At 49.6% G+C, this 13,981-nt stretch overlaps 1 protein-coding gene across 3 annotated transcripts in view; it reads right to left on the bottom strand.

The window, feature by feature from the left end:
- The window catches only part of MGRN1 (mahogunin ring finger 1), a 109,464-nt gene that overhangs the window by 33,976 nt on the left and 61,507 nt on the right, over nucleotides 1–13,981 (bottom strand). For all 3 annotated transcript variants that reach the window (XM_005312140.5, XM_005312139.5, XM_005312141.5), the window contains exons 6-7: nucleotides 12,943–13,009; nucleotides 9,197–9,249 (exon numbers count right to left, since the gene is read on the bottom strand). In XM_005312140.5, the coding sequence (XP_005312197.1) occupies nucleotides 9,197–9,249; nucleotides 12,943–13,009 (120 nt within the window). The remainder of the gene's footprint in view (nucleotides 1–9,196; nucleotides 9,250–12,942; nucleotides 13,010–13,981) is intronic.

The following is a 13,981-nucleotide window of genomic DNA, read 5'->3' as shown; positions in this document are numbered from 1 at the left end:
GGTTTCTATCCTGCTACTTATCGACACCCGAGCACAGGAGAGGCAGGCATCAAACATTTATTTGTGAGGCTACCACAGATTTCTAGTGACATCTTTCTCAATGCTCTGTTGAGGAGGTGCTCACCTCCCGTCACCCCGCCTCTGTTACCACCTCAGTACCCGGGTGTGCTAGATGGAAATGCAAACCTGCTGAATGAGTTTTGAAGCTAGGAGCTTTTTAAAAACCTGTTAAACAATTAACGGCTCTACAAGTACATCTCTGGATGCAAAAATGACAAGTGAGAGAATTGATGTGGGCTAGAAAGAAGAAGAATGGATGTGAATGGGCAAACATAAAAGGGCCATGGGGGGAACTTGGCTGGTGGCAGCAGCCAGAGCTGTAATTTTACCATCAAAAGGTCAGCAGGACAGAGAGGTCAGGTAATCAAAGGGGCAGCACCTACCACAATATGCCCTCTGCAACTTCACATAACAATCAGGTTGAAGGTGTGGCCTAGACCAATGGCTCTCAACCTTTCCAGACTACTGTACCCCTTTCAGGAGTCTGATTTGTTTTAAGTACCCCAAGTTTCACCTCACTTTTGCTGAAAAATTGTGAACTTTCTCATTTTTACCGTATCATTATAAAATTAATCAATTGGAATATAAATATTGTGCTTTCATTTCAGTGGATGGTATACAGAGCAGTACTAACAAGTCATTGTATGAAATTTTAGTTTGTGCTGACTTCACTAGTGCTTTTTATGTAGCTTCTTGTAAAACTAGGCAAATATCTAGATGAGTTGATGTACCTTCCGGAAAACCTCTGCGTACCCCTGGTTGAGAACCACTGGCCTAGAGGAAAGAAAGCAGGGCAGGGCTCACAGACAGACACCCATGTAAGCAAAAAGTGCCCCTCTCTTTTCGAGATTTTAAACACGAAGATGCACAGCCCAAAGCATATGTTTTAAGGCCCTTGAATGGCTATCTTGTCACTCTCTAAGACCCAGATTTTCTCCAGCAGCAACAATGACAAACTGAATCCCACTTCTTGCTTTAGAAGTGTCTGAACAAAGCAGAGATGGGCAGAACGATTTGGCCCAGATTAAGAAGGAGCCTAGTCTGTGAACGAAGCTTATTGGAACATCTCTGAGGGTGAGATATTACCTGTAATCAGTTTCTTAAATGTATTAGGCTTAGACTTGCGTGTTTTGTTTTATTTTGCTTGGTAACTTACTTTGTTCTGTCTGTTATTTCTTGAAACCACTTAAATCCTTCTTTTTATACTTAATAAAATTACTTTTGTTTATTATTAAACCCAGAGTAAGTGATTAATACCTGGGGGAGCAAACAGCTGTGCATATCTCTCTATCAGTGTTCTAGAGGATGGACAATTTATGAGTTTACCCTGTATAAGCTTTAGATAGAGTAAAACGGATTTATTTGGGGGTTGGATCCCATTGGGAACTGAGTGTCTGGGTGCTGGAGACAGGAAACCTGCTGAGCAGTTTTGGTTAAAGTCTGCAGCTTTGGGGGCGTGGTTCAGACCCTGGGTCTATGTTGCAGCGGAGTAGCGTGTCTGGCTCAACAAGACAGGGTTCTGGAGTTCCAAGCTTGCAGGGAAAACAGGCTCAGAGGTAGTTTCAGCATGTCAGGTGACAATCCCAAGGGAGTCTCTGTGACCGAACCCGTCACAGCTGGGTCCTACTCCTGGCTTTGCCACAGATCGTGTGTGACCATAGGCAAGACACAGAATCACTCTCTGCTTCAGTTTCCCCCTTCATAAAATGGAACTAATTCCCACCTGCCTCCCAGAGGCTATGAGCCTGGATGAGTTTTTGCAAAGTGTGCTGAGGTTCGTAGATGGAAGGGGCTCTAAGCACTCGGGATCACTATCAACACTCGCTAAAGAGCGGTATCTCTGTGTGCTTTTAGCACCCTTTTCCTTGAGACTGCCCAGGGTCATTAGCAGCAGTTTCCCAGAACCTCAGGACCACCATGCTGGCCCATCCCTCAATCTCCCCTTTCACTGAATTTTCTCCCCAATTAAGATGCATTTCAGAAGAGCCCAAACTCCCCCACTTGACCTTGCCCTAATAAGTTCTATAGCAAGTGTCTCAGTTCACTGGGGTCTGGAGAATTCCAGGACAGCGCAGGAATCAGCGCTACAAAGGGACTGGACTCTCAACACAGGAAACAGAGCATGGGTCCAACTTTGCAGGAGGTTCTCACAAGAAACATGGGAGGGAGGAAAACCAGGACTGAAGCAAGAACAGCACAGGTAATGCTCTCCTTCTAGCCAATCAAACAGCTTTGTTTATCACTTTATTGCTACCTAAGGGCTTGACAGGGGACTTCTAACTATACTGGTATAATCATACTGCGATAGCTGAACTGCTGTAGTTATACTGGAATAACTCCCCAATGTGGACATACTTATTCTGGAACGTTAATGGCTTTTGTTCCAGTTTAGTTCGAACTCCTTCCAGAGCAACAAATTGAAACAGAAAAGGAACTCCTACCAGAATAAGAGTGTCCACATGGGGAGTTATACTGGGATAGCTACAGTGGTTTAAATTCACACTCTACCTACTACTGGAATAACTGTCCCATGTAGGCACGCTCTAAGAGTTTCATACACTTCTAAAAACAGGGGGAGGAAGGAACTAAGGAACTCTATTCAGCACTGGTGAGACCACACCTGAAATACTGTGTCCAGTTTTGGTCCCCCCACTACAGAAGGGATGTGGACAAATTAGAGAGAGTCCAGCGGAGGGCAATGAAAATGATTAGGGAGCTGGGGCACATGACTTACAAGGAGAGGCTAAGGGAACTGGGGTTATTTAGTCTGCAGAAGAGAAGAGTGAGGGGGGATTTGATAGCAGCCTTCAACTACCTGAAGGGGGGTTCCAAAGAGGATGGAGCTAGGCTGTTCTCAGTGGTGGCAGATGACAGAACAAGAAGCAATGGTCTCAAGTTGCAGTGGGGTAGGGTTACCATACGTCTGGTTTTTCCCGGACATGTCCGGCTTTTCGGCACTCAAACCCCCGTTCGGGGGGAATTGCCAAAAAGCCGAACATGTCCGGGAAAATGCCGGCCAGGCACTTCCCCTCCCACGGCGGCTCTGCTCCTCTCCTGACTCTTCGGCTCTGTTTAAGAGCCGAGCTGCCCGAGCGCTATGGGCTTCAGGCAGCCCCCTTGCCTCCGGACCCCAGCTGCCGGCCGGGCACTTCCCCTCCCGGGCTCCGGCGGCGCAGGGTCCGGAGGTATGGGGGCTGCCCAAAGCCCGTTTCACTCGGCTCTTAAACAGAGCCGAAGAGTCGGGGAGGAGCAGAGCCGCTGCGGCTGGAGGCTCTGCTCCTCCCCTGACTCTTCGGCTCTGTTTAAGAGCCGAGCTGCCCCAGCGCTACCGGCTTCGGGCAGCCCCCATGCCTCCGGACCCTGCGCCGCTGGAGCCCGGGAGGGGAAGTGCCCGGCCGGCGGCTGGGGTCCGGAGGCAAGGGGGCTGCCCGAAGCCCAAGCGCTACTGGCTTCACGGTTTGCCGGGCAGCCTCCAGACCCTGCGCCCCCGGCTGGGCGCTTCCCCTCCCGGGCTCCAGCTGCGCTGGGGAAGCGCCGGCCGGGGGCGCAGGGTCTGGGGGCTGCCCGGCAAACTGTGAAGCCAGTAGCGCTTGGGCCTCGGGCAGCCCCCTTGCCTCCGGACCCTGCGCCCCCAGCCGGGCACTTCCCCTCCCGGGCTCCGGCGTCGCAGGATCCAGGAGCGCTTGGGCAGCCCTTTCTGCGTGGCTGGGAGTGGGAGGGAGGAGGGGGCGGAGTTAGGGGGTTGGGGCAGGGAAGGGGCGAAGTCGGGGCGGGGCTGGGCCATGACCCCGTGGAGGGTCCTCTTTTTTTATTTGTTATGTATGGTAATCCTACAGTGGGGAAGGTCTAGGTTGGATATTAGGAAACATTTCACTAGGAGGGTGGTGAAGCACTGGAATGGGTTACCTAGGGAGGTGGTGGAATCTCCATCCTTAGAGGTTTTTAAGGCCCGGCTTGAGAAAGCCTTGGCTGGGATGATTTAGTTGGTGTTAGTCCTGCTTTGAGCAGGGGATTGGACTAGATGACCTCCTGAGGTCTCTTCCAACCCTATGATTCTATGAAGACTGAAAATCAGGGCATTAAACTTCATTTGTTGCAGATGACATTTGGAAATGGAAGCGGAAGCCTTGCAAAGTAGTCCACTGAAAAGCAACTAACAGGGCATTTCTACCCTGAAAAGGGACGTGTCAAAACAGCCCCGCCTTACTCAATAAGCCTTCTCCCTGTGGGTATTCAGAGCCAGAAATCTTTACACACTACAAGTGATTACTCCGTCTTACTGCTAGGAGCTCTGAGAGGGGGAGCTGGAATCTAGTCTGGCTCTTGCACCACTATCTCAGTAGCATCCCATTGGAAAATCGTTGCTGATGAAGAGTGAGCCAGAGACAGCATGGGGAAGTGTGCAGGGCTGGTAGGAAAGCCATCTCTTTACTTGCCAGCTGTGTAGATTTGATTTCAAGTCATGGACACAATTAACATGGAGCCCCATGGTGCCATTTTCAGAGCAGAACTGTATTTAACTCATCTAGCTGGCATGTCTAGAGTTGGAACAAGTTTACAAATTTACATGCAAAGAATGCTAGAGATGGGACTCTGAGGCACTGTGCTTTTTTTCCATTTCCTCCATGTTCCTGGGGACACTCAAGGGACAGCTAGTCAGTTACAACCCAGAAAAGAAGCGGCTGATTGAGATATTTTGGGGACGGGAGAGGAGATTTACTGCAAGACGCTTAATAGCCCTGGGAAACATCTAGCAGATCGATAGGTGTGTACATATCTAAGCACGCATCTGTTCACTGAGGGAGTCATAAAAAGGAAAAAACTGCATCATTAACATGAAACACAAAAAGACTCAAGAGCCCCATTTTCCAGTCAGACACCAAGCTGCCAAGTCTACTCCTTTGACAGAGCTGCGAGGCCAGCAGACTACACATGTACTGCTGAGGTTACATGTTTGTTTTACCAATACATAAATAGCAAATTACTGAAGCCTGCTGGTATGTCCGAGTTCTGGAGCACCCTTCTCCGCTTGCTCTGGTGACTCCGGCAGTAACTGGATCCTTAACAAACAAAACTGCTTTGGATTAATGGCCTGCACTTCAAACAGCCCAGGACCTTTCTAAGGAGAGTAAATGTGATTTAAGCAAACAAGGTGGGGGAGGGGCATGGGTGGGGTGGAGGTTGTCTGGAAGGAACAAGGCTGTGGCTGGTAGAGCAGAAAATGTGCAGCTTCCTGGTTGCTTGAAGCCTGTATTCCTTTCATGAGCAGTGTGGGGGCTGCAAGAGACATTTTGCTGATATGTTCCACCTATGCTTGGATTTGCCTTCCCTAGCCTGCCAAACATGGGTGGTGGGTGAACCGTGGGCTCGGGGCGGCTAGCCCCCGGCCTGCCCCTTCTACCTGAGGCCCCGCCCCCTTCTCCCACCAGAGCCCAAAGGCCACACACACACACCCCAGGCCACCTGAGTGCCCCCAGGCCCGGAACGCCATGTGGGCAGTGCGAGCACCAGCTCCAGCCACCCGGAGTTCCTGGCTGCAGGCTGGCCCCCACTAGCTCCAGCCTGTGGCCCCGGCCATGGGGGAAGAGCCACAGAGCGCTGGAAAGCAGGAGGGAATCTGGGGCAGAGTGTGGGCGGGGCCATGCAGGGTTGTTTGGGGAGGCTCATCCTCCCCTGGCCTCCGATACCCACCGCCCATGATGCCAAAGTCCTTAATGGTCATTGCACCTCACAAGCTCTCTGTTCAGACTGCAGCGGGGTAGCTCAGCCTTGCGAGCAGTTTCAGAGCCATGACAGAATCACGGCAGGATGCTCTCTCAAGTTACAAACATGCATCACAATCCCATCAAGCAAAGTCAAGGGACCATATCCCGATTCCATGGCTCCCTTGACACTCTCCCCCGTCTCCCACCAAGATTCCTGGCTGCTTAGCCCTCTGGTGAAGGATCCTAGCTGCTCCCTCCATTTGCTCAGCAGTGGGTAGCATGCTCTGGAAATTGCCACTGCATTCTGTGCCCAATGCTGGACAGGACCCGAATGGCATCAGCCAGCAACGTGAATTCCATGCAAGGCCACCGAGAGTCCCGGCCTGCTGCATAAGCAGTCTGAGGGAGGCCAAGGCTGCCCCTGGGGACATACACATTGCTCAGGGAATGGACTGACAAAGAACCCCCACCAATAAAACACCCGAATGTTAAAATTGTACAGCTCCCACAGTGCGCCACTCACTACCAAGATGCCTGCTGGCATGGTGCAGGCAACACCGCTCCTCAGCCTGCAAACAGGGAACCAGCTACTCCTCTTTACTGCACCCCCCCCTTCCACCTGCCCCCAGCCTGACCCTCTTTCAACCCTCCTGCACTGCAACACCTCACACAGGGCCACGGATCAGGCCAACTCCCCCACCACCGTGCTCCCAAAACACCAGGCAAAGAATAACTCTCCACGCTCGCCAGTAACCCCGGACACAGGGAACCAAACAAGGAAATAAAGGAGGTAACCTGGCCCCTCATAACATGGTCAGGGTGTGGGAGGCTCCCCAAAGAAGGTGTCCCAGGCCCAATAGGGGTGGGCTGGTCTGCATTTAGCCTTTAAGATAACATTCAACAAGACACAGGAAACCAAGGGCCAGCTATGGGGGCAGGAAGATGGGGGAGGCGGGGGTATGGTTTAGGAGAAGGAGCCATGGGTGTGTCCCACCCCCAGTCTAGGATCAGCTGGGCCCTCAGCCCCTCCACATCTTGAGGGGAGCCCCATGCAGTGATCACAGACTCTCTATCACCCCGGGACTCCATCCTCCATTCCACGCTGGCTGGACTGAAGGCAGGGGCTGCTGTGCAATGCTCCCTGAAGCAGTCTGGCAGCCAAGTCTGGCAGGAGGCATTCAGGACTGCCCAGAAAAACCACCAATATCCAGGAGCAGGCTGCACCAAGGGTGGTGATGCCCAGCTGGTGGGCTAGCAAGCACAGGGCAGCTGGGCAGTGAAGAGGAATGATGGTGCACTCTCAGTCCTTGTGCTCAAACTTGGGGCACTCAAGAGGTCTGGGCACTGGACTGAGCGCAGCACCACTGATGCAATGGCCCAGGCAGCTTTAGGTGCTTTTGAGCTTTGCTGACCACCTTGCTCTGCTCTCTGAATATTAGGGAGCCACTCATCTCCACCTGGCAGAAGGTGCGCTTGGGCATGCTTCCCCTTCAGCCGAAACCCCATGGACCTCCACATTACAATAGCTGGAGATCTCTGTGCTCTATGCATCAGGTCAAAAGCACCCAGACTCCTTGGAATTACAGGTTCAGCCCTTGGATCTTCTGAAGCAGAGAAAATTCCAGGAGGGCTCAAATCCCTGAGATCCTTTCTGCCTTGCTTGGAAAGCAAGCAACCCGTGGGCCACTTTGTTGGGGGACAAGATCATTGCTAAATTTCTGCTCCTTCCCACCGTGCGGTAACATGCCGCGTGGGTACTAGCTGCTGCCTCTCTCCCAGAGTGAGCTGAGTGTCGGTGTCACTGTGCATCCAGAGCGTTGGACTCGCTGGGGCAGAAAGTGCTATTGAAATGGAAACTATCACAGCAGCACTAATGATTTCTAACAGAATTAACATGCACCATGGAATGTTGCACCTTCCGGTATCAGTCACAGTGAGGTGCCAATTCTCACAGCTCAGGAGACAAAACTTGCTCCATCAGCCGGAGGCCCCGGGGAACAGATTTCTATAAGAAGGGTTTATTATAAAGGCTGGCCACATGGTGCTAGAATATGATGCCAGGAATGCAGAGCCAGGTTCATTTCAGGACTCCAGCTCCGTAACCACAGGAGGCTGGGCGCTATGCGAGAGTGGTGAGCTCGGTCTTCTCAAGCGGATAGTGGCGAGACAAACCCCATCCCTCCCACTGTCCTGCATACAAATTACACTGGCAGTGGATTTGGCACTAGCTACTGCCAAGAGGGCACGAAGGCAGCAGCGAGAGGAATAACGAAGGGTCTTTGGGGAGCAGGGAACGGTGAACGCTCCGGCTACAGATGTTAATTCACCGGGCACCATGCAACATCACTCACTTTTGTCTCACATGGAACAAGGGTCTGATCCTTCCCGTAATCTCGTCATAGTCCCAAAGGGTCACCTAGAGGACTTTCTCCCGCAGGCAACAGCCTGGCTCTGATCATCGCAGGCTTCAATACCTGCCCGCCTCTCTCCCGATTCACAGTATGGGCAGGGCCAGATATACTGGGAGAGAGCAAGTTTGCTCTTCCTGCTTCCAGGAGAATTTAGAGAAGGGGCAGGAGGGAATTCCCAGAGGAGGCGAGAGCTGCCCTTTTCCTTGTTCTAACAGTTCCCTAGCTGGCAGATGGCACCCCCAGCTGTGCTCTCTCCACCCATCGGAGGGCCCCCCCATGGCTCGGCACAAGAAAAGCAAACATGCTGCTCCCTCCGATTGCTCTCCCAGCCCCTCTTGCCTCACCCTCAAGCGCAGCTTGCATCACTGCACTCCCTGAACAACCTCTAGGTATTCCCACTAAGATGCCTTAACAGCTGCAGCATGGAGCAGCAGTAGCTGTACTGCTATCAGAATCTGCCTGCCAGAGGGGGAGACGCAATCAATACAAGGACCTATCCATACAGCAGAGTTCCCTGTAATATACCATGGTTTAGGCTTGCCCTCTGGGTGGGAATAAGCGTCTATTACCATGTTCCCAAACACTGTGAGAGCCCTGGTCTTCACATATGACACAGCACCAGTTTGTAACAGGATTTAGTCTCAGACCAAAGAGTCATATAGCAGATCTGGTCCTGCAGACGGATCTTAAGGCTCTGACCATACTACCATGACAGCTTTCTTTTGTCTAAACACCACCGCATTTAAACATCCTGGATGCTGGAATCATTCCAATCCTCAGGGGGCCAGGAGATGTTGCCTACAATTGGCTGGTTGACCACCACAACTCTATGTACTGAATACACCTGTATGTTACGTATTATGGTAGCGTCTGGGAGCCCCAGTCCTGGACCAGGAGCCCACCGCGTTAGGTAGGAGCTGTGCAAACAGAACAAAAGACAGACATTCTGTACCATGAACACTTCCATCCATGTGGCAATGTGCACACAGGAAATGAAGCGGAATGGCAGGGCTCATTTACCTTTTCAAATGCAGCCAGGAGGACATGAGCATGGCCAGTAACTTCAACCACCACTGGAAAGAGAGAACATTGGTTAAAACCTTGAACATGGTCCGCACCGCCAAGCCCACCACACACAGAGGGAATAGAACGAGGGTTATGCTTTTCACCCCCATTTTCGGGGGGGCGGGGGGGGGAGAGATTTCATGACTATTGCTCTGTAAGGCCAATCCCCTTATGGTTTGGAGTGTGTTGGGGAGAATTGGTTCAGCATGAAGACTGAAACAGCCCAGGTTATTATGACTGGGAATGCAACTGCTGCACACAAGTCGAATTCCATCCCATTTCCCGCTTTAAGTGGCCCATGCTGCATTTTAATCTTCATCTGCAGTGTCAAGAGCTCTCCCAGTTTATACTGTCCAGGAATTCAATTAGTGGCTTCTCCACATTAGCCCCTGGAGAATGGTAAACACTTGGGCCCAGAGAACAGCCCTGTAGGGCCAAATGGCGCCTCCACCCCGCAGACAGCCTGTGAACCACTGACCACTCAGATCCATTTTACCAGCTGCACCTCTCGCAGTTGTTCCATACAATCCGGCTTCTCCTTTACAGACGCCAGTGAACCAAAGCAGTGGGAGTGAAAAGCCTGCTGGGTTTCTTTTACTCCCTAAGCTTGTTATCCTCGCAAAGAGAGACATCAGGCTGGTTTATCTACAGCTGGCAAATCCTCAATGTTTATTGCCTTATTTTACTCTAGTCCTAGGGATTCCCAATGCATTTATTATTTGTACTAGCAATTTATCAAGTACGGACACAAACATTTTGGTTTCATTCTCTGGCCCCTTCTGTCCTCTTTCCCCAAAACAGATATCACGTTTGGCCCCTTCCCAATTGGAGGTCTCCTCATTCTTCCAGGAGAGCTCAAAAGCAACCGATGAAGCTTCCAGCACTGTACGCATGGCTCCATCAACACACTGGAGCCAGGCAAAAACAGCGTGTTTTAGGAGTCATGATTCCTGAGCTTGCTCCCAGCACTGACACTGATTCCTGTGACCACTTCCCCTTGATGGCTCAGTTTTCTCCTATGAAAATTGGGGATAACACTTCCCTACCTCAGAGGTTCTGGGAGGATTAACCGGCAAGTACATGCAGAGCCTCGGATGAGAGTCTGGAGGAGTCAGGAGGCAAGACAAGAGGTATAACTGCCTTTGATCCTACTCACACAAACACATGCCGACGGACGAGCTAGGGAGGCAGGGAACGTTCTGAGTGACCAGCTCCCAGGCTAGTAACAGCAGAAGGAAACGACTCAGCTTCCCAAGGGAAGGGAGCTTAGTAGTTCCTTTGCAGCCCCAAAGGGCATAAACGACAAGGTGACCCATTCATTTGATTCTGGCTTAAAAAAGCAACATGTGGGAGGAGAAACTATGGACTGTCTCTGCAAGAGTGATTGAGGACACACCGAGCTCTCACGGAGAGTCTTAGCAGGTAAAGTATAGTTGGCAAAGATAACAGTGTGTGTATGGGGGGCTGATCCCTCCCTGCTATCAGTGAGGGGGAAACAAGTTCCAGGAGATTTTTCTGCAAACAAGCCAGGATAAATGCTAGTCTGAGCAATGGAATTAACTTCAGCTCTCTCATAAACCATTTTAAAGCCAAGTTAGAGAGCTGAGAACCTAAACGGAAACTATGCTTGTTCGTTCAGGCAGCTTGCAAAGCCAGAACTAAACAGTCACACACTGCACAGAAATCTCCCCTCCATTAAGGCTTTTAAACTTAGTGCCGTTCCAGCCCAGTAGCTTTATACTCTCAGTTCTTCACAGAAAGGAGGCGCCTTCTGGCAGCTTTCGGACAAAAAGCATTTGGCTGATTGCTCTTTCCATTTGCTGTTCAATTTTATTTAATGCACATGCCTATAATTTACCAGGCAATCAGAACACCTCTGACTAGCTCTTTCATTCATTAAAAGGAAAGAAAAGGGCACATCAGATTTTCTCAGATCGCTCTGAAGTGTCATCTACTGTGTGCGTTCATGTTTTTCCCAGGAGGGGATTTAAAAGCCATTGCTTGTCTAGGTTATTAGGACAGATTTACAGAGTTTATTAAATCAAATGAGAGTGCACTATTGACTAAGAGACACTGCAGTATGCACACAGCTGTATGCTTGCTTCCTTATTCCCCATCTCTTTTTGTTCTATTTATCAGGCCACGATAGGCATTTTTATATGTATGCACCACTGCAGTATACAAGTATATTGTCAAAGCACTCCCCAGACAGATGTAAAAGTGTCTTTCATTATAAGAAAAACCAAACTTCTTTACCAGTGTTACTAACAGCACCTTAGATTATTACAACTGCAAACATTTTACAACTCCTTTCCTTCATACTGTTTTATGCCTTATTGCTCAACTTTATGTTGGTTCATAGTTGGGGATTTTTCTCAACTAGTTTTGCTTGCCATCAGTTTCTGGACAGTTTCATGTTTCTGGTTCTTATGCCCTAGCACAACGCTGCAGTGTTTGTGCTGGAAATGGAGATACTGTAAATAATCTGATTGTCTCCGCCTTGGAAGACATTATTAAAAAAAGCTAGGGTGAAATCCTGGCCTCATTGACTTCAATAGGGAAAGGACTGCATTTAGGGCAAAGGTAACCAAAATGTCTCCCATTAACTGCTGACATTCAGAAGGAGTGGTAGCCACACAAACAGCCTGCAGAGAAACAAACCTCATGCAACATGAATGGCAGTCTAGACATTATATCTATTAGCCAGCCCTGCGTCAAAAAAAAAGCAATGAATGTTTTTAAATGGGAGAATGTATTAAAAATCAACAAATAAAAAGCTGCTCTGGCTGATTGTCAAGTAGGGCCGAAAGAATTCAGCTGCCCATTGAACTATCCAGAGACTTTCAACATTCAAAGTTAGGTTTCACTGTAAAAACAGTTTGATTTAACAGTGATTTGAACAGCTTGGAAACATGAATGTTATTATAACAGGATCTAAAGATTTCACCCAGATCAGGGCCTGCCTGTATTAGACACTGCACATACACATAGCCAGAGGACTTGCAGTCTGACCACACAAAGGGCAAATATTACTATCCCCATTTTACAGATGGGAACGGAGGTGCAGCGGGATGAAGGGACTTGCCCCAGGTCACACCACAGTCTGTGGCACAGCCAGGAACTGAACCAAGATCTGACCTAGCCAGTGCCTTAGCCACAAGACCATCCTTCCTCTCCAAATGAAATCTGAGCGTAAAAGGCAGATTTGAGTGTTACCTGGGCCCCTTTCCCACGGATGTTTAAGTCATATTCCTGAAACATTTGAAACACATGGAGTCATTAAGCCCTACCCTGCAGGAAGCACGTGTTTGGGGGTAGTGCCCCTCTATGGCTATCTCTACATTGCAAGCCAAGGGTGTGATTCCCCTGCTTATGTACATATACTCATGCTGGAGCTAGCACAAGTATAAAGAGCAGGTAGCCGCAGAAGTATGGGTACTGGAAGTGGAGGCATGGCTGAGTCGTGCTGAGTCCAACCCCCCCTGAAACTGGTGGGTGCGTACTCGGCACGGCTCAGCCATGCGGCCACTGATACCCCTTGTGTTACTGTGGCTACACTGCTATATATGCTCACGGTAGCTTGAAGAGCGCTAGTGTATGTGTATGTGAGAAGGGAACTCAGCTCTGCGAGCTCACAGTGCAGACAAAGCCTACAAGGAGCTTGGAGAAACAACCAATCAATGAAAAAGCATCTAGCTTACCATCCCCTTCATCCACTACGGCTTGGATCACCACAGGGAACACGCCACGATCCAAATCAAAGTTCAACTGAGAAGAAAGAAAAGAGGGTTTCAACAATGAGAGCCAAAGCCCACGTTAAGCCAATGTCAGGACAGATTGAAAAGTAAGGCTCAAGACTGGTGGCTGGCTATGGGAACTGTACCGGGATACAGAGCATGGCCCACAAAAAGTGATGATTCTTTGCTAGGCCTGGGTGGCTGAGCTCCCCTCCCAGCTTTAGAAGGTGGGGCTGCCAGGGTAGAGCAGAGGCACTCTGGTGGGGTAGTATAGGGGGATGCCTCCCCGGCCACCTCCTGCGCTGTACTTGTTCTGTGGAGAGAGGACATCATTCTGATGGGCTGTCAATCCTCACTTTCAATGAATACAATGAATCCGTACCAAACATAGAAGACGCTTATCTTCCAGAAGGAAGAAATGAACATATTTATTACAGGTACGATGATTAAACAGGAAACATAGCTAGCAGACTAAGGAACCAGAGCAATTTGGATTTATTTGCATCCCACCAATTCACATATCCAAAGGAGCTCTTGTGCAATTTCCAGCTGCACAAAGTATCTAGAAAATAACTAATGCCTTTAGTGATGTGTCAGAATGGTACGTTATAGTAGCAGTATCTAATTGTAGTGTTGCGGATTTTGCTTCCTGCTTTATACAAACGAAGTATCACAAACTAAATATGAGTCAATAGTGAAATACTGCTGCAAAAAAAGCAAACATCGTTCTGGGATGCACTAGCAGTGGTGTTGCAAGCAAGGCACGAGAAGTAATTCTTCTACTTTACTCAGCACTGGAGCGAGCACTGTGTCCAGTTCTGGGCAGCCCACTTCAGGAAAGATGTGGACAAAATGGGAGAAAATCCAAAGAGAAAATCCAAAACAAAAATGATTAAAGGTCTAGAAAACATGACATGTGCGAGGAGTGACTGAAAAAACGAGGTTTGTTTAGTCAGGAGAAGAGAAGACTGAGGGGGGACATAACAGTCTTCAGTATATAAAA

This window comes from Chrysemys picta, chromosome 10 (assembly GCF_011386835.1).
Source record: "Chrysemys picta bellii isolate R12L10 chromosome 10, ASM1138683v2, whole genome shotgun sequence".
NCBI lineage: Eukaryota > Metazoa > Chordata > Testudines > Emydidae > Chrysemys > Chrysemys picta.
Note: the sequence above shows the minus strand (reverse complement) of the source record. Positions and strands in the feature narration are given on the sequence as shown.